At 34.9% G+C, this 25,865-nt stretch overlaps 2 protein-coding genes across 5 annotated transcripts; both read right to left on the bottom strand.

Moving 5' to 3' along the window:
• Positions 1–458: 458 nt before the first annotated feature.
• LOC147411962 (pleiotropic drug resistance protein 1-like) lies at positions 459–8,289 on the bottom strand. 3 transcript variants are annotated; one of them, XM_086454561.1, is made up of 24 exons: positions 7,364–8,289; positions 7,117–7,237; positions 6,945–7,033; positions 6,759–6,843; positions 6,508–6,667; positions 6,335–6,411; positions 6,079–6,132; positions 5,899–5,989; positions 5,503–5,804; positions 5,148–5,429; positions 4,749–5,065; positions 4,516–4,676; positions 4,327–4,430; positions 4,077–4,233; positions 3,861–3,986; positions 3,615–3,778; positions 3,215–3,547; positions 2,803–3,093; positions 2,648–2,731; positions 2,408–2,541; positions 2,094–2,321; positions 1,813–1,984; positions 1,094–1,348; positions 459–1,007 (listed from the first exon to the last, which is right to left on the bottom strand). In XM_086454561.1, the coding sequence occupies exons 1-24, from the start codon at positions 7,684–7,686 to the stop codon at positions 750–752; spliced, it is 4,368 nt and encodes a 1,455-aa protein (XP_086310687.1). In that variant the 5' UTR covers positions 7,687–8,289; the 3' UTR covers positions 459–749. The 3 variants fall into 3 exon arrangements, with proteins under 3 accessions (XP_086310687.1, XP_086310691.1, XP_086310695.1); XM_086454565.1 differs by having other exon boundaries at positions 4,110–4,233; XM_086454569.1 differs by lacking the exons at positions 6,945–7,033; positions 7,117–7,237; positions 7,364–8,289 and having other exon boundaries at positions 6,508–6,660; positions 6,759–6,849.
• Positions 8,290–16,085: 7,796 nt separating this feature from the next.
• Positions 16,086–19,896, bottom strand: LOC147411961 (PII, uridylyltransferase (DUF2921)). 2 transcript variants are annotated; one of them, XM_086454557.1, is made up of 2 exons: positions 19,695–19,895; positions 16,086–19,348 (listed from the first exon to the last, which is right to left on the bottom strand). In XM_086454557.1, the coding sequence occupies exon 2, from the start codon at positions 19,102–19,104 to the stop codon at positions 16,213–16,215; it is 2,892 nt and encodes a 963-aa protein (XP_086310683.1). In that variant the 5' UTR covers positions 19,105–19,348; positions 19,695–19,895; the 3' UTR covers positions 16,086–16,212. The 2 variants fall into 2 exon arrangements, with proteins under 2 accessions (XP_086310683.1, XP_086310677.1); XM_086454551.1 differs by having other exon boundaries at positions 16,086–19,896.
• Between the last annotated feature and the right edge of the window lie 5,969 nt (positions 19,897–25,865).

Genomic DNA, 25,865 nt, shown 5'->3' with positions numbered 1-25,865 from the left:
TATATATATTAAGTTGGAGTGCAAGGGACTACTTAAGATCTGTAAGTAGTTGCTCCCTTTTAAGTATATCCCACTATCATCATTTTCACTAGTAATATTTTTTTTTTTTTTTTTTTTTTTTTGCATGATTTGTTACTTTAGTAGTATTTTCATGTCTTTCTTAGTATCTCAAGTCACTAAATCTTTTAACCTTGTATTATTTTTTTTAGAACCATAGCCCATCAATTGTTTACATCATAGATCCAATAATCATTTCAATTGATTTTCCTTCATTTTCTCAATTTTATTCCATTCGTTCCAATAAAATGATCTTGAAGACCCAAGGGCGAATCAATGAACATACATACGAAGACATGGAGAAAAAAATATTAGTTTTGCTTCCACTTTGATCTAGTTTCACTAAGAACAGTTTCTCTTACTCTTTTCCCTTATTCCCTTTAACAGAAGCAAAGGCCAACTTCAAAACAGTAATTAGTTGTACATGTATTATTGTATCAAATTGCATACATACTTATGGGAGGAATTACATGAACATTTTTAAATATACGATAATCCATTCGCCTAATATTTGAAACATATCCAAGTAATAATAAAAAAGCTACCAACAAAAAATTACAAAACAAGTTTCTCCATTAAACCCGAGAGTCTCTGCGATATATAGGGATGGCGCTCACAATTCTGTATTCTGTTTGAGACCAATTTAAACTTAGTGAGTACTGCTTTTCAATTTCTTCCATTTATTTTATTTTTTATCTTCTCTGGAAGTTAAATGCCCTTAATGAGAAGGCAAACACAAATGCAAAGAGCAAAGAAAACCCAACGACCACTGTTGCAACTACTCCTAAGAAATCATATTTGAACCCGAAATAACTAGTCACGAAATCTTCCACTGTTTCACCTGTGTCAAGCTTGTCCTGTATATCTCCAAACTGCGAAGCAACCAATCCATATAAGGTCCAAGAAATAGGGCACGACCAATAGTACCATTTCCACCACACGGGTATCCTCTGTAACCAACAAAGAAATTTTAGTCCCACTATTCCTCAATGAAAACCGACATGTGGAAAGAATGAATAAGATGAAGGGAACATACCGTCAGTGGAACTAGAAAACCTGAAAAGAGATTCCATAGCTTGTAGAAAGAAAATGAAATAATAGATGCAATGTTTAGATCCGGTGTGAGAGCCACCGTCATCATCCCATAGTACGTGAAGGACAATAATGTGAAGAACATGAAGAAGAGATACCAAAAAAACTTGGCAATTGTCCACTCAAATCCGATCATCCCATAAACTATAACTCCATATAACATCGTTTGAATGAAGACATATAGAATCTCGATCGCAACCTGTGTTAAAAGAAGGAAATCCAGTAAGAAACTTGGAAGAATTGGCTAGTTTCTTTGAGAAAAACATGTGTTAGAAAAAATCTATGATCCGAAGTATAAATCAAACAAGAACACAAGAATCTCACACGACACTCGGTCAAAGCATTGGCCTATGTCTACTGGCAAAAACGACGATTTCACTATATTAATCAAAGAAGAACTAGGTTACAATTTCTCTCTATCTCTCACACCCCTTAGGGTTTCAACTCTTACCCTTTATATACTTAGGGTTACAAAGAGGTTAAACGGGTTGGATCCAAAACCAAACCAAATGAGCCCAACACATTACCAATTAAACGGGTCGTTAATGGATCATCAAAAAGTTCCGGGTTCAATTCACGACAACTCTCCATATACAAGAATAGAAGACATAACCCAACAACATGTTTACTAAACTTCATATATAAGAGCAAATAACTGATTACTTGTCCAAAGGCATATGGCAAAGCAGAATACATTCCAGCTGCTCTCTCTCTGTAAAAGACTGTTCGTTCAATGGCTACAACAGGTTGCACAGATGACACATGCTGTACCCCGATGAGCAAAATGGCAGCATTCATGGAACCCATTGCATTGAACAGATCTTGTTTCCTTCTCCTGAAAATTTTTCGATGTAAAAGATTTGTTGAGGATAATTGTTGGAATCACATTTACTAATGACATGAACAAAGACAAAGAGTGTAAACTATGTGTCACCCAATCTGACCTTTTGGAGCCAAGTTCCCAGAATATTGTACCGAACATCAAGGCTACTACAGTTGTGAAGAAAAATCTCACTGCGGTGTATTGTGGGTTACGCCAGTATGACCAGTACTGTTTCCATAGGCAAGCCATGCATTGAGTGAAGAAAGACTGCGAGTACGGGGTAGGGAAGTTAAGGTCTTTTGAACCAATAGGAGGAGTACTCAATTCCTTGATCAAAGCTTTGTTCCTCCTGAAACATTAGATCACTAAGAGCTAGAAAGACAAAAATATTTGTTACTTCTTTTGCAATTTGCATCGAGACTATGAGAAAGTTACCTATATAATTCCGAGTTCTTGTACATATCACTGAAGCTAACACCCAGAATTTCTTCTTGTACTGCTGTAGTCACCTCCAACATCCATGTTGCTGGATTATAGCCATCTTTTATTTTACTGATTCCTTCGATTCCCTTAGTAGAATATAAATAATTTGCATCAGTAATTATTTAGTAGGAATTGGAAGTCTTGAAGAGAAAGAACCCTATTTTTATCTTTCGATATTTTATTAGTCCTCACCTCGAAGTACTTAATCAGATGGCAAGAATGGCGACCCAGGGGACCCACGTATATTTCTTGACCTCCTCGCGTCATAAGTAATAGCTGTAAAATTCCAAATGAAGGAGTTGAGCTTATAAAAATTTCTAGTTGTTGAACCTTTTACCATCTCTTACCTCATCAAAAGCTTTGAATATGTCTACGCTAGGTTGGTGAATGGTGCACACCACAGTTCGTCCTGTGTCCACAGTGTTCCTCACTGTTCTCATCACAATTGCAGCTGCCCTTGCATCGATACCAGACGTTGGTTCGTCCATGAAAATTATGGATGGGTTCGCTACGAGCTCAACCGCAACGGTAAGCCTCTTGCGTTGCTCTGTTGAGAGACCACTCACTCCGGGCAACCCAACAATTGCTCCCCTTAGTGAAGCCAGCTCTACAAGCTCCATAACCTCCTCAATAAACATCTGCAACCATTAATTAGTTTTACAAGTCAGTGGACACTCAAAAAGAGTCACACACACACACACAACACACACACAACACACACACACACACACACAATATATATATATATTACCCACCAACCTTTCTTGTTGCAGAATCTACTTCGGGAGGTAACCGTAGCCATGCAGAATAGAGAAGGGACTCATAAACTGTGATTTGAGGAGAGTGGATGTCTGTCTGCTCACAATATCCTAAAACTCGAGCAAATGTTTCCTGCTTCTTGGGGTGCCCAGATATAGTAATGCTTCCTTCTATATATCCCCTAGTTTTCCTTCCAGCCAACACATCCATCAGTGTGGACTTACCAGCACCACTTATACCCATTAGAGCTGTAAGGACGCCTGGCCTAAAAGCTCCGCTCACACCATTCAGAAGCTTCAAGCGATCTTCAATAACTCCTTGGACTTTTATTTCCTGCACAAACAATTTAAGTAAGAAGTTTCTCAAACTTATCTATCACTTATTTGAAAAAGGAAGCTACCTGTGGCATGTCAACAGAGTATACAATGTCATTGAAGGCGATAGAAAGAGGTTGAAACGGAAGAACCATTCCTTGCTTCTTTCTCTGATTAGCTTCATCCAAGGATTCTATCCTTAAAGATGAAGAGCTTGATGAGATACTCGTCCTAATTTCATCTACTCGTTCTGCATTTATATAAGTTTAGTTTAGTTGTAACTTCAAGGCATTAACTTGTAAGATAAACAGAGAGATGTTAAGCTCGATCACCTAACGATGAAGTACGATCAGCCGAACTCCTTCTCTGGGACGACAACTCTATGACTTCTCCTGTTCTGTTTACATAATTCTCATTCAGGGTTTCTTCAGATAGGACTGTTTGAGCCTTCCCAAATGCTGCAGTAATTTCATTAAATAAAAAATAAAAAATTAGAGCACAAGATCTTAGACACAAAATTTAAAGAAAAAGTTGAAGAAGATACACACGGTTGAGATAAGAGAGAGCTAATGTATAAAGACCGTTGAATAGGAAAATATATCCAATCAATGCCCCTACTCCAATCCAATACCAATGTGGATCAGGGAACAACCCGCGAGATTTGATAATTGTCACTCCTAGTGGTTCTGTAGAATTGGGAAGAACCTATAACATAAAAGAGAACTCAAAACTTAGTTGGTTTTTTTATGGTGCTAATTTCTTTTTCATCACTTCTTCAAAAGATTTCCATGAACTTACATGTCCCCAACTCTTCCCAAGGAACTCATTTACTGCTATTGCGTTCTGCCCATACATCACGGGCGATATCCAGCATCCCCATATCCACCATTTTTTAATGTCATCTGTAGCAAAGAAACAAGCTTTTCTAAAACAAGGAAAGTGTCAAAGAATGGAAAAGCATACTTTCGGTTTAGTCTCAAAATAAACCTCGTGACAAGATAAAGCCACCCAATGCTATGAGTATGAGCAATGAAAGAGACCCAAATGTGTTTGCAACTACAACGTTCCTCCCTAATGCTGCCATGAATCGGAACAGTCCCGAAGCCATCTGATTGATAAGTAGTAGAACGAGGTATTGTCTAAAGAACCTGCACTAAGAAAATTGTACTGGTGGTTGCTTGAACTGCAAAATACTGAGTAAAATGTGTGTTGTTCTTTACCTTTGAACATCTGGGTCAAAGCCGATGACATAGTAAGTTATGAATACCCAAAAAGCAACTTCAATAAATGTAATAGGAATCTTCAAAATCCATGTAGGGAGGGAATATGCCCATGAAGGAAAGAATAGGAGGTCTCTTTGCTTGTAAAAGACAGGAAGCTTTTGGATGCTCATCACAAGCTCCGAGAATCCATTAAACATAATCATGACAAGAGTGAAGTATAAAGCTCCCATAAAAACACCACCATCGGCTTCTGTATTTCGATGCATTTCGGTACGGATGAAGAGTGTCATGGTGATGATTGCCATAATTGAAAGCTGAAATTATTCGGAAAGTGAACGTTGAATTAGTATCTTAAGTTGGGAATTTAAGTGAGACACTTCTAAAGATGTTACTAACACTTGTCATCTTGAAGATGTAGACAAACGAGTTCCTCTTCATCAACAAGTATTCTCTTGATATGCAAGCTTTCAAAAGTTCCTTCTTGCTAACGCCGTATTTCTTAGTTGTCAAAGCAGCTGGGTGGCTCTTGCTCTTGTCAAATGGTGTGGCAAGTTCGTCACCTAGTTTTTGGCCAACATGAAATGACTGGAAAGCCTCTGCGAATTCCTTAACGGGGATGTAATTGTAGGGTTCATCTTTATCTGCCCAGTACTGTTTCTGATCCTTCTTTGATGTTACCTATCAGACAGTCGAAGGAATCATGGTCAAGCTTTCATGAAGATTATGTGATGGGTTTTAATGCCAAACTTACTTCTTGCAAGAAGTCAGCAACACCTTTCCTCTCAGGACATTTGAAGCCCATGGATTCGAAGAACTCGAGCACGTGTTCACGAGGACCCTGGTACACAATCTGCCCATCTGAGAGTAGAATAATGTCATCGAAGAGGTCATAAGTCTCCGGAGCCGGCTGGAGAAGACAGATGAGAGCAGTCCCTTGAAGAATATGGATGGATTGCCTTAGACAATTCACTATTTGAAAGGTTGTCGAACTGTCAAGACCAGTAGATATCTCATCCATGAAGAATACCTTCCCTGGACCAACCAGCATCTCCCCTATAATAATAAAAATGTTTAAACAAATTAATTTGAATAAAAATTATATAAAAAATGTTCTACTTTTTTTTTAAATAAGGAGTTGCAGCTCTACCTGTTGTAACTCGTTTCCTTTGCCCGCCCGAGATACCCCTCAATATTTCATCCCCGACCATGGTATCGGCACAGGCCTCAAGCCCCAAAATCTTAAAAAAATAATTATGCAACATTAAAAAGAAAATAAGAATTTCATGTTGGTACATCTCAAGATCTCCTCTTTAGCTACTAATGATACCTTCAAAATATAATTTGTAACTACACTTGCTTCTTGTCCTTCCAATGCTGCTGCCTGCATTATTAGAAACAAATAAAATCTCAACCTCTTTTGATATCAAAGTTTGAAACCCAAATTCATACTGAAATAATAAAACTAAACAAACTTTGGATTGAACAGAACTTGATAGACCCCATAGTCATCTTGAAAGACAAACGTGATCTAATCTTTATATCTTTTATGATAATGTATCAACTATGGAGGAGTTCTTTCTCACCTTCATATAAATATCAATATCAGCATCGGGCTTTATATTTGCTTCCTTCTCCCTTCTTGAAAGTTCTGCCAACAACTCTGCAAATTGTTGATAAATTGGACAAATGGATTAAACAAATTTGGAAACGCCTTGGACTGTGTTACCTATGTTGAAACCAAATATGCTTTATTTACCATATCCTGTTCCAGTCCCTTGACATCTCGCCGAGAAAGCCAAGGTTTCTCTTACTGTCATCTCTCCTATATGGAGGTCGTGTTGACTGATGTATGCAGACGTTCTCTGAGGGACAAACTCGTCCATTCCATGACCGTTGTAAGTTACTTTACCTGAAAACTGATTGTTTCAGAAAGAATCCATTTCAGTTTTGGAATCAGAAGACGAAACACACATGATGAACAATTTATATTAATGAAATTAACATTACCTTAAGATCCGAATCAAGCCTTCCAGCCAAAGCCAACAGCAGTGTAGTCTTCCCAGAGCTTGGGGGGCCTAAGAGCAGCATCATTCTGAGAAACTTGGATCAACAAAACATGAGAAATGGATTGTGTGGGAAACAAAAAATTGACCAAAATCACATCTATGATTCGAATTGAATGGTTCTTATCACCTGCAAGGTTTGATGATTCCATTGATATCTCGAAGGATTGCTACTGGTCTTTTTCTACTATGAAGAATGTGGAGATAATTCAAGAACCCCTTTTGAAACCGACAAGAAACTATCAGAAACATTATAGACCACCAAAGACCATATAAATTATCTCCTTATGCAGATAAGTTACCTCTATCATATTAACAGAAAAGTTGAATATTGTGGGTAAAGCTATGCTTCCCACGTAAGCTTCTGTATCGATATTTAGTTTCTCGAATCGAACTTCAACCTTCGGCACATCGATTCCAACTCTTGAGTAAAATTAAGATAGAAAAAAACCCAACAAACTTGCATTACAAAAAAGGTCCAGAAAACATACAAAAATCTGAAATTTAAAACACCAAACTAGTTTATGATAGATGATAAAGAGTTCTAACCGATCAATGCGGTTCTTGAGCTTTAATAAGAACTTCTCATTATCATCCTCTGCAACTCTAACCAACCTATCTAACAATTTCTTCTTCTCTTGGAATCCAAGTTTCTGAATTTCAATTTCCCTGGCCTCACCCTCTTTTTCAGTTAGTATGCCTTTCTTTATACGATTGAAAGTGGGCAGTTTCTCAAGAGCAGCCCATTTCAGAGCTTCTTCATCATCTTCTTCTCGCGAAGAACGCGAGAAAACATCAACAGCATTGTTCCTCCAAATAGAAGAACCGTGTCTACGCGAATTACTCAATCTATTAAGATCAGCACTCTCCATTGAACTACCAAAAAGCCTCAAAACCCACAGAGGCTCACTAAAATCCAGCAAAAACCATAAAAGATCTCTTCAACTTTCAGAGAAAAAAACATGACATACAGACTTGTAGTCCCACTAAAAGCCAGCAAAACCCATAGAAGATTTCTTCAAGTTTGAGATTAAAAACCTTAGAGTGGCTGGTTGACCCACTAAAACCCATAAAAGATTTCTTCAAGTTTCAGAGTAAACTTGACAGACTGACTTGTAGAGCTTGAACAACTCAAAACAAGACTTAATCTACCAAAAAAAAAAAAAATGCAAAACCCACAAAGACAAACTAAGAGCCATAGAAGATTTCTTCCATTTTCAGACCTAAAAAATAAAAAAAAACTTGAGAATTAAACTACCAAAAAATCCCCTAAAGACCCACTAAAACTCAACAAAACCCATGAACGATTTCTTCAAATTTCATGTAAAAACTTAATAGAGTGACTTGAAGAGCTTGAACAACTCAAAACGAAGAAATGGGTTTCTCCAGTTTATTTTACAAATTTGACAGCTCTCTCTCTTCTCCACCAGTTAACCAATAGGTTTTTTAGGACTATGTTGAGGATGAGAATCTTCAGTAGATAGAAGGATTTATATAATTTGTTCTGTACATGAAACAGAGTCAGCTTTTAAATTTTCAAATCCAAAATCTTTTTCTTAATTGCTTTTTTTTTTTTTTTTAAACTTTACGAAATCCTTTCACTGATTTACTTTCATGTTCCACAGTACACCTTCATGTCAGAATCCGAATTTCATACACAGAAACCCACGTATGTCCACCATGTCAGCCTGTTCAAGTTACCATCCTATGCCATCCTCAAAAGTAGGGAAAGAAAAGAAGTTCATTTAAGGTTCTTTAAAAACGGTTTTCTTAACTAACTTGTGCCCTTAGGGCCCACTCCAAGATTTATTAAAAACATGGCCAAACTTACCGTTGATAAATAAAAAAAGCAAAAAATGGAGAGCTGCTTTTGTTATACTTCTTAAATTATTTCTCCCCTTCCTACGATGCGAAGATATCGTTCAAATTATAATCTCAATATCACAAAAATATTATAACACTCGTTTAAACAATTCTAATAATTGTTTATAATTATGATTAGGCTCATATAAAATCCAAAAAAATAGAATGGTATCCTGTTCCTATAGCAACCAACGATGTCTATGTGGCACATTTTGATTGAAGATTAAACACGTTGGATTGAGTGCCTTGTAAAAAGCTGATTGATTAGAGTAGCCATGTGTTTTAAATTCCTTTCGAAAGTTGTCATGTAAAAATCCATTTATTCTCTTCTAAAGAAGTAAGTAATCTTATTCTATATTCATGAAGTACTTGTCCCACTATGGCAAAACTTAACTCTATACCTGACTTTTATCTTCAGATTTTTTATTTTTTATTTTTAATATATTGAAGTTCGAATTATGTTGTAATTATATTTATGTAGAATAAAAAGATTTTATTAACTAACATGTGATCTGTGGGCAAGATAGGAAAAGACTTTCAAGGCATTTTTGGTTGGATCTTGTTATCGCGTGCTCTTAAGGCACATGTTAACAATACCCTTAAATAAATATTTTTAAGTGACCAAAGATTGTGTTCTCTTATAAATGGGTTATGTTGTACACTTTAGAAATTGAAATTTGAGGGTGTTTTTAAAGGGTCTTTTTTATGTGTACCCTAGAAGTATAATAAATGGGAAATATTTAGCATCAAACATTTTGGCAAAACACTTTTTAAAACATGGGTTAGAAATTTTGGAATGGATTGATTTTTAGTGAGGATGATCTCTACGATGAAGAGATCATCATCACCAAAAATCAGCCCATTCCAAAACATCTAACCCCATCAAAAATGATTTACAAAAAATGGACAGTCCACGATTTTTCAACTTATAAACATGGGGCTAGAAGTTTTGGAATAAGCTGATTTTTGGTGAGGATGATTTCCTCACCGTAGAGATCATCCTCACCAAAAATCAGCCCATTCCAAAACTTCTAACTCATGTAAGACAAAAATGATTGGCTAAAATGTTGGCCAAAATGTTTGGTGCTGAACGGGACCCATAATAAATACACTTTGAAAAATGAATTTTGTATAGAAAATATCTTTTAAAAAGTCACTTTTTCATAAAATACCCACAGATTCCAATTTTCAAATTATTTATTGCACGTTATATGTGCCAAGGGCACACGTTAACAAAAATCTTTTTTTAAGGATATTTTCGATACAAAATCTAATTTCCAAAGTGTATTTATTGCACACGTTAACATTAAACATCAAATCCCAGTTTTTTTTTTTACATTTTGATTGATTAAAGGCAGGCACACCAAGAATGAGGATTGTAGAAAGTGGAACACGTGATACGATAGAATCTTATTTTGATAGGTGATATGGTGCCCAATACGTGATAATTTGATAATCAATAATGCTTGGAATCTCTGATCAATGGGCCCAAATTTGACCCATTGATAACATGGTCTTGTTTCAAAAGGGATGGCAATTTTGCCCGTCCCGTTGGTGGCCTGCCTCAACTCATCCCCATAGGGTCAATTTTTTTACTATCTTAAACGGTTTTAAAGTGGTTTTGGTATTTAAAAAAAAAATTAATTCGATTTAGAAGCAGGGACGATTTTGATATACCCCACCTCGTTAACTCAACCCTCCCCCGATAATATTTATATTGTTATATATCTATAAGAACACAGTTACCTCTTTAGCTTAGTGGTAAGACACAGGAGTTTGATCTCAGATTCAAAATTTCTTGAGTCCTTTTTAAAAATTTTATATATAGACATTTGAAATGGGTTAAGTGGTCGGGGTCGGGGTCGGGGTCGGGGCGAGTTCAAGGTGAGTAAATGTAATCGGAGTCGGGGGTGGGTTAAGCCAAACCCAACCCCTTACCCACGCCCATTGCTATCCCTATGTTTCAATCATGAGGCTCATAAGAAAAAAAAAAAAAAGAGGGTAATTTTAGTATTTCAAATTGTCAAATGGTTGATATGTTAAAAATTAAAAGTTTCAATACAATTTGTTTTTACTGACTAATCCTTAAGACACGTGCAATTCCCTTTCCCACTCACTTCGTACCAAATAATTTATGAGATAAATCTAAAAAAGTGTCCTTGACCAACTCACCAATCTTTTGCTAGGCAAACAAAGTGATTAGTAATTAATATGAAAGTGGGTTCAACAATATTTGAATCTAGAAGAGAGATCAACACTCCACACACACCTTTACCAACTTAGAGCAATTCCACCGCACTAATCATCCTATTCTCCATCTCCCATCTACTGTTCTTTTGGAGAGTAAGATTGTGAATCTACATGTTTTTACTTTAAAATAATTTCATAATAATTGGGATAAATCCATGATTGTTGGTCATTTATTTGGATTTTATTTTTTATTAAATTAAAATTTAATATAATATTAATGAAAAGAAAACTCATATGTTCACTAACAATCTTGATAGTGTATATGTGAAATCCAAGAGTTCGGATATATTTAAAAAAATGCCTAGAATATAATACAAATCTCAAAGATAAATCTCGACAATTAAATTTAATATTTTCATGATTGGGATTGTACATCAATGTATGAGTCCGCTTTCATGAGTTTATGGATCCTAACCGTTTAAATGTTTCCTTCAAGTTGCTGTTAGGTAAGTTGCACCATCAAAAACAGGAGTTAGGTGATTTTGCCGTTTACGTGGGGACAAAAAGCAAATTTAAAAGTGGGACCCACTTCTATAATTAGTACACTCGTTTGAGTAACGCCTCTCGTGCTCGAAAGTGCTTTTGGCAATCAAATTATTCTTTGATAAAAAACAGATATTTCCAAAATGTTGAAAACGATTAGAAATGAGAAAGAGTTCGTGGTGATTATGGATTGGGATTGATCTTACACCTAACTAATAAATTGATCCAATGATAATCAGATTGGATCTTTTGTCGAATTGACGCAATATTAAGTTCTAAATGTGATTGGATCAGAAATGATAAAAATTTTCTCAGATGGGGAGTTCTACTAGATCAAAATATAATTGACCCAAAATTAATCCAACATATTATCAAATTGGATCCTGATCGAAATCTAATTTCTTGATTAAAATTCAAAGTTACTATATCAGAATAGATAGGATTTTGGGTCTGACCTGATCTGATCCATTGAAAGTCTTACGTGTGCTTATTTTCCGTGATGTTTGCTAATGAAAATTAAAATGTTATCTCATGATATTTATTATAATTAAAAAAAAGCTTATGAGATATTAAGGGTTTGTGTGAATTGACTTTTTTAAGTGCTTTTGACTCTTACAGGGAGTTAGAAGCACATTAAGGGTGTTTGGATAAATAGCTTCGGAGAGAACTACTTTACTTTGGAATTATTTTGGTGTTTTTTTACAAAGTACCGATGGTACTACTTCTTTAAACTACTCTTGCCCAGAACTACAAAACACCTTCAAAATGACGGGATTGAGACACGTATGCCCCTCATAAATTTTAAAAATTACAAACATACCCTTAAAAAGACAATTGAAATAATATACTATCCATAGATGTGGTGACAACTTTTTGGTGTAGTATTTGAGACAAGTATACCCCTCATCAATTTTAAAAATTACAAGTTTACTGTCAAAAATGCAATTACAATAATATTATATTATTATCCATTGATGTGGTGGTAGCTTTTTTGGTATAGTACTTAGGACAAGTATGCCCCTCATAAATTTTAAAAATTACAAATATACCTTCAAAAATGCAATTGAGTAATATTATATTACTATCCATTGATGTGGTGGTAGCCTTTTAGTGGAACATTTGGATTTGGATTTCTAACTCTACCAAGTGTTCACTAAATGATTTATCCATGAGGGTTCCAACTATGGTTGAAAATTTCTTCTTACAAAATTAATGTGAACAATTACATATAACTTTACTATTCATTGATGTGGTAAAAGTTTCTTCATATTTTTAATAGTTGTATATATTTACTCACAATATCTTTTATTTGTTTATAATTGTTGGATGTTTATATAAGTTTTTATGGATAAAAATAGTAACTACTTTTTATTTTTTTTGAGCATAATTTGTTGAGTTATAATGTTAAAAATATTAACTGATACTTAGAAGGGTATTTCAGTCATTTTAATAGAATTCAGAATAGTTCTCAAACACAAAATTCTAACAAAAGTACTTCTGATAATACTTCTCAGAACTTACATTCAAACATATAACAGTTATCCACTTACTCCAGGCAATACTTCAAAAGTACTTATAAAAATACTTATGTTATAAGTACTTCTGACTCCTGCATTCACATGAGCCTAAATTAATGAGTCTGAAAAGACTAGAATGACAGCCATGGATTCTACTCCATGGTTTTTAAACTCGTCCAAGACCGAGACATATTATCCAAGTTAACTCGATATCGGAGCTGAACGAGACCAACTCACAAAATCATTTTTTTGATCGAGTTTTAGGTCTCATGTTATATTTTTTGAGTTATCTCACGAAACGTCTCAAACGTATCAAAAAACTCGTCCGAGATGACTTGGTATCGGAACTGAACGAGATGAGATGCGATATCAAGTTTAAAAACCATGTTCTACTCAGATGTTTTTGGTTGCATTGACAGTGAAAAGGATTTTCTTGGATTATCTATTCCTGGTTAAATATATCCCGTCCTCTCTAGCAGCCAAACAGGGCCATGTGATTCCAAAGAAGTACACTAATTTTATTTTCTTTTTCTTATTTGCAAATATTTTTATTTTGTGTACATGCACCTAAGGTTGCCAACCACAACAACGACTCCCATAAAATACCTCTTTTGAAACTCATAAATTTTTATAATTATTTTATTTTCCTTTCATTGACTAACTAATATTATTAAAATTAAAATTAAAATAGATTTTTTTAATTTTTGGTTTGTGAAGCTCATTAACTAAAAATGTAGCAGGTCAATATTCCATTTTGGTTGCCACGAGAATTGTTATATGAATATGATTAATAATAATTTTATGATTATTATAAGGTTGAAGGAAAATGGCAAAATCAGGAATAAGAATATTGCTTATTAAAGAGACCATATAAGAGATAGTAATTCAATTGGATTTCGACGTGACTCAATACCTATTCAAATGAATAATGAATTTTGGACACCCCCCCCCCCCCGACATATGCCCTCTCACATAATCATAAATTATTTGCCTTGGGATACACAAAATCATTAAAAAAAACTTGTGTATCCCGAGACAAATGATATATGGTTCTGTGATAGGAGTGTAGGGGGAGATCAGATTATCTCGCCTCTATTTAAATAGAATACAAACCATATTGGTCATCATCCATAACAATACTCTAAAACTCGGTAAAAGTTTCGAGAACTTAGGATTTGGGTCAAAACTCTATATCAAAGGTTTGAAGTCAATTAAACAAATTATATTCATCCATTCCACTCCTTGCAAAATCAAGGCTTTTGTTACAACGATTAAGTTATATATATATATATTCCTCTGGTCTTCTTTTATTATTTTTTTTGGATTTTTAATTTGAATGTGTTTTCTAATTGGAGTTATAACGGACCTTTGTTGAATATGTGGGTGGTGTTCAAGGATCAAATTTGAAAACGCATGTAAAGACAAACGTTTTTTAATATATGGCTTAGAAGTTTCAGAATGGACTGATTTTTTGTGAGGATGATCTCTATCAACTCATTCTGAAATTTTTAACTCATATATTGAAATATGTTTGCCCTTATTTGCATTTTCAAATGTGACCTTTGAACGCACCCCTCTAGGTCCAAACCATCTCATTGACTTTCTCTAAGGTTATTGCTTTAAATTTCCTTAAAGTTCTCAAATTTTCTTATATGCATGCATTTTTAATTTCATCTTTCTTAATCTTTCCAATCGCTCATCTCAACATCCTGATCTCTACGAGTAACAAATTCTACTGAATCGAATCATCAATCGATGAACGAATAGAATTATGTAGAAGAATTACATCAATCAGAACATAGAAAGAAACAAAATTAGTAATATCTTAGAAATTCTAATTGACCTAACTAATTGATAATTTTTCTAATAAAAAAAATCTATGAAATATTAATCATAAATAAAAATTCTAAAAGTCGTATATCACTATTTTCATCCATAACGATACAAAGCATCTCAGTGCTCCAATAAAAAGGTGATGTCTTTCGTATATCATTCTGGAGAATTATGGACACACCCCTCCATGTTTTGGTCAATCTTAGAGATATTTATATTTTCAAATGGATGACACGCCCCCTTTGACCTAAGCCTTTTATGAGAAAATAATTTAAATACCCTCATCTTCAACCTTCAACCTATAACCGAAAGCCCCGAGATTTTGTCCTAAAAACCAATCATCTTTGACATTAAAGTACGGTCCTTCACCCTCATCTTCACCCTTTAAGATTCTATCTTCTTCAACCTTCAAATCTCAAGAACAAGATGGGGATTTTGGAGAAGTACTAGGATGGAATGTTTGGTAGAAACTCATGAGTTTGTACTAGGTAATGAAGATGATGGATTGACTAGGTTAAAAATAATTTTATCCTTGAAGATGGAATTATTTTACCCTCATCTCCTACCCTAAGATTCTCTCTCTCAACTTTCCGTTTGAAGGAGAACGATGGTTGAAGACAAGGATATTATGTTAGTCTCTCAAACATAACCTAGGCCAAAGGGGTGTTATGGGTATTCACACAATAGAACGTTAACTAAACAAATATTATTAACGGCTCAACTGGGTCAACAAAAGTACAAGAAGGGATACCTCATCTTGCATTTCGTGCGGGGCGGGGGATGGGGGAGATCAGACTTCAAAATGGTCTCTCCAAGTCTACATTCAAAATTTTCAAAACCCTAAACCAAGCCTTGGGCAAAGATTTGCTGAGGAAAAGCCCATCACTTCAGAGATTGTAGAAGTACTATAGCATCATTAGTTGAAAATACCATTGATCCTGATACCTCTAATCTTTTGTATCTCAAACTTTAATTGGATTGTACAGAAGGTAGAGTAATCCACTTCTCTATCTCAAATGTTTGTAGCTTGACTTCACTCTGTTATGTTCCACTTAAATTGGTAAATACTTAATACAGAAATCAATCAACCCGACAAGCTCACTCCAATTTTTTTTTTTTAAATTGTTCGATACCAGTTGAAACGACTAGTTCCAATAAATTTAAATTTTAGCATTCAAGTATCTGTCCAAACTGTTTGGTTCAAGGTTTCTTTTTTGTGGATATTAGGGTGTTTACATATTTTATTATAGTATTACAAACTGATTGACAAGACCAGTCCATTGTTACAAATGCAAAACATGTGAAGTATACTATCAATCAGCAAATGCAAGAGAAGACCATCTGTATTCGTAGTAATTAACAAATTATTTTTTAAAACAAAGTTGAAGAGGCACGAAGAAACAACCAAAACTCATACCTAAGCGTTAGAACCCATGAGTGATCGATCATTAATCATTTTTCACTCTCCCGTTCGCTCCCATTTTCAACAGTTTCATTTACACCGGAGGCAAGCTCAGCTTCAAATGACTTTGAAGGCAATCTCTCGTAAACTCTGGATCCCAAAGGGAGAAATTTGAATTGCCCCGTGTTCAGTGTTTGACTAAGCTTCTCGTAACTCCATCTCTGCTGAATGTAGACGACAATGGCAAGCACAACAGCTGTCAATGGTATTGCAACATCCCCGAACCTGGTGTAGAAATCCAAACTCGGGTTCACAAACTCGTAATCCTCAGAGAAGTATGGATTAAAAACAGGAGCTCTCACATAGTCATAAACATGAGGTAGAAGCCTGACTACTGTGATTCCAATGTAGTAGACTTTCCTGAGAGGTTTACATTGGATCCTCCACAATAAGTTGCCAATAATTTGAGGAAGCAAGAAGAAATCTTGAATAAGACCAACGTACTCTTCTAGCTCAGTTTCCCACTCAAGCATCGTATAAGTATTTCCTGTTGGATCTACAAATTGTCGTGGCTGAGGCGGCCTTTTGCTGGCATTCAAAGTGTGAACAATAAGAACGATTATAAACCCAACTGTGTGTACAGCCAAGATAACGAAGAGAACCTGTCGATCACTCGGAACACGCCTTGGTTCTAGAGGAGTACGTGTGAGTAGTCTGATTCGAGATTTCCACACCTTTTGGCAAAGCCTTAGAGTGAGTAGAAATGCGACAAGTATAAGAAACTTAACCGAGTAATCAATCACATGGAACCATTGACTCTTCTCGAGATCGTAAGATGGGGAATTGTAAGATTCAGAAGCCATACGTTTGAATAGAGCCTCGGCACCGGTGATAAGTGGAAGGCTATACCCAAGAGCTTGGACACTTAGCATGACAAGTGATATAAAAGGAACATCATCAACCTTATCTCTGATGTAAAACAGTTGACTTAATATGCAAGCGATTGCCAGTGAGAGTGTCAAAATCCGAAGGATCCCCTCAACACCTCTTCGAGAGAGTATGTCTTCCCGCTGCTTTCGATACAGGATTGGAAGAGTTTGGAGGTTGATTGGTTTAAAATGAAGAGGGTCATCATCGTTTCTTAGGCTTGATATGGAGATCTTTGCAGTTGGATTTACTAACCACAGAGCAGTCGTGGGTGGGTACTCTAGTTTGACTTCAATCAAGCAATCCAATCCGCCTTCAAGGTCCATGCTGTCAAATAATATCTTCCATGAGGCACGAACATCCCTACAACCAACTAGATACATCTTGCCAACAAGCGAGTCATATAAACCCTCCAAAAATAGCACGGAGACATTGCTATAAGGTTTCCCCGTAAGAGTGAGCTGAGCAGAAACATTCAAAAGGAGCTGTTTTTCAGTGGTTTCATCTTTACCACGGAATGGAATCTCACCTCCTACAGTAGAAAAATTTTGAGCTGACCAGTAACGGCCAAATAACGGACCAAGAGATAGCAACTCCATTTGGAGAGAAGTCCTCATAGGTCGGGATTTGGGTGACACATCGGGAATTGAATCGACATGGAGAGTGAGATCTTCAGAGAGAAGAGACAGACTTTCTAGGAATTCTGCGGCGTCCTCCAGTTTTGGGTAACTCAGAAATGATTTCTTGATAACAGCTCGGAAATCAAAAGGCTCGTTTTTCTCTAGAATAGCACCAGCCGACTTGATTTTTGAGTACTTGTAAGATAGTTGTGAAGTGCTGAACCGGTCCCAAAGCTCTGAAGGCTGCACCACCCTTTCAAATGATAAAGGGAAGAACGGGAATGTTTTGTTATTGATGGTCGATATGCTCCCAATGATGATGCTTCGTTGCTTGATTGTAAATGACAGAGGAACATACAGGCATATTCGTGAATAACAACTATCAGTTTTTGTACCCATAAGCCCTAGGCAACCAATCATGCAAAGCCGCCCACTTGAAGAATTCCATACCCCTTCAGCAGGAAGAGTCATGTTACTAAGACCTGTTCTCTCCATCACCGCAAACTGATTCTCAACAGGAGGAAGCGCTCTAAATACAGCAGACACCCTCACAGAGCTGGAATTTCTTCCCCAAGTTATAGGATCACACCTCACATCCTGCATAATGAGCCTAACATTGTTAAACCCTCCATCCGTGGCCTTAATCTCGCTTCCGGACATGAACGGACCTAATTTACTGCAATATTCATCTGTGACGTTGCATTTCCAGTTCGGCACGACATTTAAAGCTACTCCAGATGTAAACCTCTCAAGAATTCCACAAAATCCAGAGTCTTTATAAGTATTGATCTCATTACCCAGAAAGCCATCTTGATATGGGTGTGATGGATCACAGGCTTTAGATACTAGATCTTCTGAGCCAAATTCGTAATTTGCAAAAGGGCCCAATCGAGAAGAGAAGCGGACATTATCGAAATATTTAAGGTTTGATTTCTGGTTTAGACTCTTCATTTCTCCACGGACTGCCTGGCTAGTCAAGGTGAAGGTCTTTGGATAACAAAGAACAAGCAAAATTTGATCATCTTGCAAAAGAGGTGGCTGGTAATAGTTAGCATCGCTCTTCTTCATCCATTCCCATGGATCCGAAGAATCAGGCTGACGAGAAGGTAAAATTGCACTCCCCAACAAGCACAAAACACGTTCCCCTCCATTTTTCTCGGATTCAAAATAAACCCCTTGGAAGAGCATCATAAGCTGAGAATGCCCAGGCCATATTTGAAACAGAGGGGATCGCTCATATGGTTTGTATGAAAATGAGCCATTTCGGGTTATGCCAAAAAACAACAACCCACTGACACTAAATGTCTTCTTAGACCGATGCTTGAAATCAACATTTGTCACCCAAAAAGAACCTAACTTTAGGGGAGGTTGGTGATCTGAATCATTCTTCGGCATGTCTCGACCATCAAATGGAATCAAAGGGGCTCCATCCAATTCTTGCTCCCAATCCCCATTTACGAAAGATAGCTCATTTCTTACTCTATACACTCTATTATCATCGGGTTTTAACTCGGAAGCCGAAGATAAAACAGACCCACATTCCTTATTGACTTCATCCAACCGTTCATAAGTGTATGTTATTGAAGGATCATCTATGGGTTCTGAAGTTGTGAATGTTTCTGAGTATGAGCTTGTGAAGCTAAGGAAGAGTAGAAAAAACCCCACCAGAGTCCAAATATGAAAAACAAAAGGTGAGATCTTCATATTTGGAAAATCTAAATTCTCTCTTTCCTTCAATTATCAACTACCCAGTATCTATAACAAGAAATCCTGAAGACCTAAATTCTAGGACACAAATCTACACATTAACATGCAGCTTTTACAAGTTACCCACAATATATGAACTTAGAACAGTTCACCCATGAAACAAACATTAAAAATAAACTGGGAAAAAACAGAAATGGGTCTCAAAGAGACAATTTCAAGCTTACAGTTTGATGAGTATGGTGTGAAATCTATAGAGGATTTGATGTGAAAAGACTAACCTGAAAGATGGGTTGTTCTTCTTTTCATCTGTATTTGCACCCACTGCAACTGAAACCCTATTGTGTCTCACTTCTGTGATTCAGATCTTGAGATGGAAAGAGAGGAAGTGATAGGAGGAGAAGTCAAATTGAAGACTTGAGATTATTTTTTTGGTTATTTTCTTGTAAAGAAAGGAAAGTTGGGTGGCACTGGTGAAGTCAAGTGAGGTTTGACCTTAATTTGGGTTTGGCTTTAATTTTCAAAGACCCATTATGTTTTTAAACTGATGATATGTCCCTTGACCTCAGTCTTCTTCAATAGAATAATAAATAATTATCTACATGCCCTCATCTTCAACCTTTGCCCTCAAAACCAAACCCTTGATTTGTCTTTCCCAAAACCTGCCATCTTCATCCTCTTGAGTAATATTCAAACAAATGATTTTGTCTTGCTCAACCTTCAAGCCTTAAGAAAAAAGTAGGATTTTTGGAGAATTTGAAGAAATTGGAATTTTGGATAGAAAAAAAATCACAGATTTTTCACAAGGGGTTGTTAAACTGATTTTAAAAATAATGGATAGAAGATAACATAAAATAGATTAAAAATAATTTGCATAGAAGTTAAAGGACTTGAAGATGATTGGTTTTGAAAAGAAAAAAGGTTTTGTCGAGAGGTTCAAGATTAGTATATTTAAGTCATTTTCCATTCAGTTATGATAGAAGACCAAGGTCAAGAGGCATGGAAATCTTCATCAGAAGGTGGAGGGGAATATGCTTAAATCACCCAATTTTTAAATTACAATTTAACGAGAGTTGTTTCGTGGATTTGAGGATACTCAATACACGTGGCTTAATGTGATTGGTCCATCCCAGATTTTTGAGTTGTGAGCAAATTTTTTTTTTCTTGAACCAAAACTTTAACGATAATAAACAGATCCCCTGGTGTTTTGGACATTTGCACTTTCTTTAAATATTATTATAATAGGGGAATATGGGGGAGGAAAATGCTGGAATGACACCAATAGAGACACCAAGGTGACAAAACTGATGTGTTGGCACGCACATAATCATAGATGCTTTTTACTAGTATCTCAAGGAAAAGCATTTACGGTAACACCACATCATTTTGTCATCTTTGTGTCTCCGTGTGTGTGACCCCTATTGGTAATTAATAGAACCGAACGGTAGATGAAAGTAACTGACATATGCACTAATAGAATTAATTATTCCAATTTTAAGTCTATTAATTTAAAGTAAGGGAATTAGAATTAATTTTGCCTTTCACACAAAAAAATGACTATTTAATGCTTTACAAGTGCTGGGTGGGATGGCACGTGCGACCCACTAAAGAGAAGAGAAAAAAAAATAGAGAGAGAAGTTGTGATCATCATCATGGGCTTAGTTACAGCTAACTAGTCAGGTCGTATAACTTGCAACAATATCAATTGGTGTGGCGCTCCAGATATTGGGTTAGACATGGATGATAAGTGAATATGAGATCGTGAAGTTAAAGAAGGAAAAGCACCAACAATTTCAATGTCCAGAGATGAACAATTGCAATAACAAATGCCAGACATGAAATTGTAAGTAGTATCTCATGCAACAACAAATACCCAATTATGTAGTGATTTGGCCCAATATAACATGTAGAGCTTTTTAAATTTACTATTGGGAGGCATTTGATGTTCCATGAGATACTACTACTTCCAATAATTTGGTTTTTCAAATTAGTCATGGACAAAGGCTGACCCAATTTCTGTTAATGGCAGGGCTTGGGCTTTAGAGTTTGGCCTTTCAAGTGGTCCAATTCCAATCCAATAAATTTATATAATAACTGTATTTAATAGATCAGAAAGTTGGTGGGCTGGCTAGGTCTGCTATATAAATAGGACCTAACAATTGCATCCCAGCCCAAGCTCTGTAAATAGGCCATTTGACAACCTTAAGTCTCAAAAGGTCTTCTTAGACATGTAGCATGAAAAGAAGAAGGAAAATTATGCATTTTAAAATAGGTTAAATGGGCTGAGACATACAGAATCGCTTTCTAGAAAGTTGAAAGTGGTATGAGGCACTTGTTGCTTTTGTCCATTAATTATCGACTTCTCTCACTTTTGAAGGAAACAGGAATCAAGTAGTCTACCAAACACTGAATAGAGGTTCAAAAACTCGTTCCCGAAAGCTACCCATTATCTTTCAAAAAAAGTAGAACAGAAAAAGAATCATGGGCTTGCTGTATGTCAATAAATTATTAAGTTCTGATTCTTAATAATGGGGAATCTATGCTCAAATAATCAATAATTTTGAAGAACAATCAACTTCTAATTACTGATTCTTATATGTGAATGAGAGAATCCTTACAACCCATAAATGTATCCCATCATTTGCTTTCCGTAAAGACTAAAGAATCATTCAAACATGCAAATAAAAAGCAGTACTATTAGTTTCTCTATTTTAATACAAACCACAAAAGTTCGAATTAGAATTTTGAATTGGATATTATAGTATCGACCTTTTAATGCCATAGCTTTAAATCTCAAAAACTCAACTCCACGATTTCACTCGGCCAAGTCAAATTAAATAATAATAATAAGTTTATATAAATATTTTTTTCCTTCACAAAAACATTATTTATAATCGAATGACTCGGTGCATTTTTGGGTCACCAGCCTCAAAATCCAATTCAACTTTGGAAAATATTTTAGTGGAGACGAGTTTTTAAAATTATGCTTTAATGATCATCTTTATCTTTGGGCTTTTAGATGATCTTTGGGATTATTATGGTGCAAATCACGAAGCATCATCAGCTACTTTGATCTATGGGTGACAAATAGGGATGATGGTAAAGAAGTGATGCTAACACTCCTCTTTTGAATTGTGATCAACTTGAGGATTAGATTGGATAATGAAGAATAGAATCCACATCACTTATCCAAGTTTGAACCTTTTACAATTCTCAATTTGGTATCTAAACCTTTCCCATCTATGGATTGTCTTAAAATATTCCATTACATGTTTCGTAGCTGTATTGATTTTCGGGGCATCAGACTTTTGAGTTATATCATGAAATTATGTGAATTAGTGAAAGAACAAACACTAAGATCATAAAAAAAATATTAGATAATTAATTTGATTTTATTGTAAGAAGATCAATCATGGAGATAATTTTTCTAAGGAGACAAACAATAAGGAAAATAATGATAGTTGTCTTATACTATAGGGTGAATTACCATTTCATCAGTTGAATTTGACGAATTTACGATTCCAACTCACTGTTCGAAACTTGCGATAGATCACTTTAAACCTATGAAATAGTCACTTTAAAACCTCTGAATTCATTATTGTTTGCATTTTGATAATTAAAATGAACAGTGAGCCAAAAATGTAAATTCATCGAAAGTTGATCACTTTTTTGTAAATATCCCTATAGTATAAATTTGATCGGTAGATTTATAATCACAAAACCTCATTCTTATACTTAATAACTATCATTTAAATTACTTCAAGTGTACACAAAATTAATAAAATTATCCAATATAATCAACTCGACCAAGTTTTGCAAGAAACCAACCAAATTGAATTAGGACTTGGACAAGTCAAACATGATTTTAAAACTCGTCTGAGATCAAGACGTATCACTTGAGTTAACTCAATATCTAAGTTGAACGAGACTTACTCACAAGTTACTTTTTTGACCGAGATTTAATACCTCACATTTAATTTTTTTTTATTTTTTGAATGAGATATCTCAAACGTATCAGAAAACTCGTCCGAGACGACTTGGTATCGGGCCTGGACGAGACGAGACGTGAAACCGAGAATTAAAACCATGAAGTCAAAGCATAGGTTTGGTTTTATGGGTTAGATAAAACTCTAATGTTATTAGTCTTAAATATAAGGCGTAGTATAAAAATTGTGTCACCAAGGCGCAAGTTAGTATTTCCTCTTTATTAAATGAGGCACCAAGGCGTAAATTAAGAAAGTTAGGTATGGTGGACACTGTTGAAGGTTCCCTTTTTTTTTACTTTTTTTTTTTTCTCGTTTTAAAGGAGAAGAATATTTCCTCGTTTTTGATTTTTCACAATTTTATTCTTCCAAGAGAATATTCCCTCGTTACACAGACAAAAGGGATATTCAGGAGGACGATATTGGGAATATTTCGACACGTGTCATGAGGAAAATCCTTTCCTTAAGATTGAGAGAATCTGCCCAAAAGTAATGGGTTGGAGTCTTGTACTTGACGACTTATATGAGAAAGTAACTGATGACCCTAATTATTGCAGAGCGAATTTCATGCATTGTTTCTCCACTTTCGGAGAAAATTACTTCTTCCACACCCATAATATTTAAGGCTCTACTTGAATTTTTTCGCAAATCATTTGTAAATGTAAGAAGAACAACAACAAAAAAAATAAAAATTAAAACACACCTTTAACTATCTTAAGTGGGATTTGGGAAATAATTTTTGCAAATAATATACAATACAAAAACATCACAAATTATTTACAAATGTTATTTAGTTCCGATAAAAGAAGATGGTATCTGCACGTGGACATGTATTACAAAAATTAGAATTTAGTAAGATTATAATTAATTTAAATAAAAACATTGTGAGATGTAGTATTCTTATTGGGCTTGAACTTCAAGAGGCCCAATATCAAAAGAGGCATTTCCTGATGCGGAGTAAGTTCGGGGGCAGTGCCCCCTAGAAAAAATTTTTGGGTTATATAATGTATTTTCAAGTAGGAGTTTATCATATATATATATTTACTTTGTGAGGTTTCTTGCGGTTGTGGATAGAGAGTTTGTAATCTTTATCGTTGATAGTGACTTTTTTCTCCTTCTCCTCCGTGAACATAGACAATTTGTTGAATCATATAAGTTTTGTGTGTTCGTTTGTTCTTTTATCTTTACTCTTGTTACACTTTCGCACTACAAGAATAAATTTTAAAATTTTAAATTGATAATATAATTTATAATTTAATATATTGAAAATATGATTTTTTAATTTAAAGTATTAGTTAGGGGGATTTTGAATTTGCATCACACCATTAGTTCATCATGATATTGAATATTAAAAGGGTATTTTTGTAGTTTCAATAAATTAAGTCTCACTTATTATATTGAAGGTTAAAAATATATATATATATATATATATATATATATAACAAAGACCCCTAATGATTATTAAATTAGAATATTATGTGGGTTTTTTTTTTTTTTTTTTGAAATTTTTTTTGGCTATCCTTAATCTACTATCTCTCATTATAATAGTAAAAACATCATGGGTTTTCTCATCTCTTTTAATAGTTTTGAACAATTAATTTTAGTTAAACGATTACAATCATTCGATGATGACAACAAACCGATAATAGTTTTAATATAATAATAATTATAAAATCATTATAATTCTTTGGTTGATTTAAACATGAGAAATGCTAATATTCAAGATCTCATGGGGATGTTAGCATTTTTCACCATATTTTTCCCAATAAAATTCTTACTTATTTTTTCTTTTGGTGAAAAAGAAAATGGTTGGTCTGTAGTATAATAAATGCTTGTCTTGTATATAATAAATGTTAACAGTTTTTAAATTTTAGATTTAAATATTTTATTTGTAATAAATGTTTTAACAAATAATCATTTATTATATAAAATACCGACATATTCATGTCTTTTTTTTTTTTTTTTTTTTACAAAAAGATAAAATAGATAGGGGTTTATTGAAAAAAAAATGTGGTGGAAAATACTAACATTCCCGTGAGGTTTTGGATGTTAGCATTCCCCTTTAGACATATCCATTCATAACGGAAAATAACTTCATCTTTAATCTCTTACTAAAAATCCTTTATTGTTTCTCTCAAGAACCCATCATCTTCAATCTTTAGGATAACTACTTTCATTGTCATCTTTAATTTCAAATTTCTAGCTCCTTCAACTTTTAATCCTTATGAATAAGATGCGATAAGTTGAAGACAATGGGTTTCTAAAAGAACAATTAATCAAGAATTTTTTTACATGAGTTGAAGATGACAGCGAATAAATTAAAGTTCATTAGTCAATCCAAAAATATCATTTTCTCTCCAGAGCATGCATTTTGAATCCATCAACCAAAGCTTGACTCAATGCTTATAAGTTCTAATAATTAATTGGATCGGATAACGACCAACTCAGACCCTAATCATATCCACACCT

Source organism: Akebia trifoliata, chromosome 1 (genome assembly GCF_017979445.1).
Source record: "Akebia trifoliata isolate Shusen 1 chromosome 1, ASM1797944v1, whole genome shotgun sequence".
Taxonomy (NCBI): Eukaryota; Viridiplantae; Streptophyta; class Magnoliopsida; order Ranunculales; family Lardizabalaceae; genus Akebia; species Akebia trifoliata.
The sequence above is the reverse complement of the archived record's forward strand: the minus strand, read 5'-3'. Positions and strand labels throughout refer to the sequence as shown.

Bases quoted from the DNA above. Each gene is read 5' to 3' on its own strand.
- LOC147411961 (XM_086454551.1), bottom strand. From the start codon at position 19,413: ATGAAGATCTCACCTTTTGTTTTTCATATTTGGACTCTGGTGGGGTTT.
- LOC147411962 (XM_086454561.1), bottom strand. From the start codon at position 7,686: ATGGAGAGTGCTGATCTTAATAGATTGAGTAATTCGCGTAGACACGGT. The intron at 7,034-7,116 runs GTAACTTATCTG...CGGTTTCAAAAG, and splicing joins TTTCTGTTAATATGATAGAG to GGGTTCTTGAATTATCTCCA. The intron at 3,548-3,614 runs GTAGCTTCCTTT...TTGTTTGTGCAG, and splicing joins ACTCTGTTGACATGCCACAG to GAAATAAAAGTCCAAGGAGT.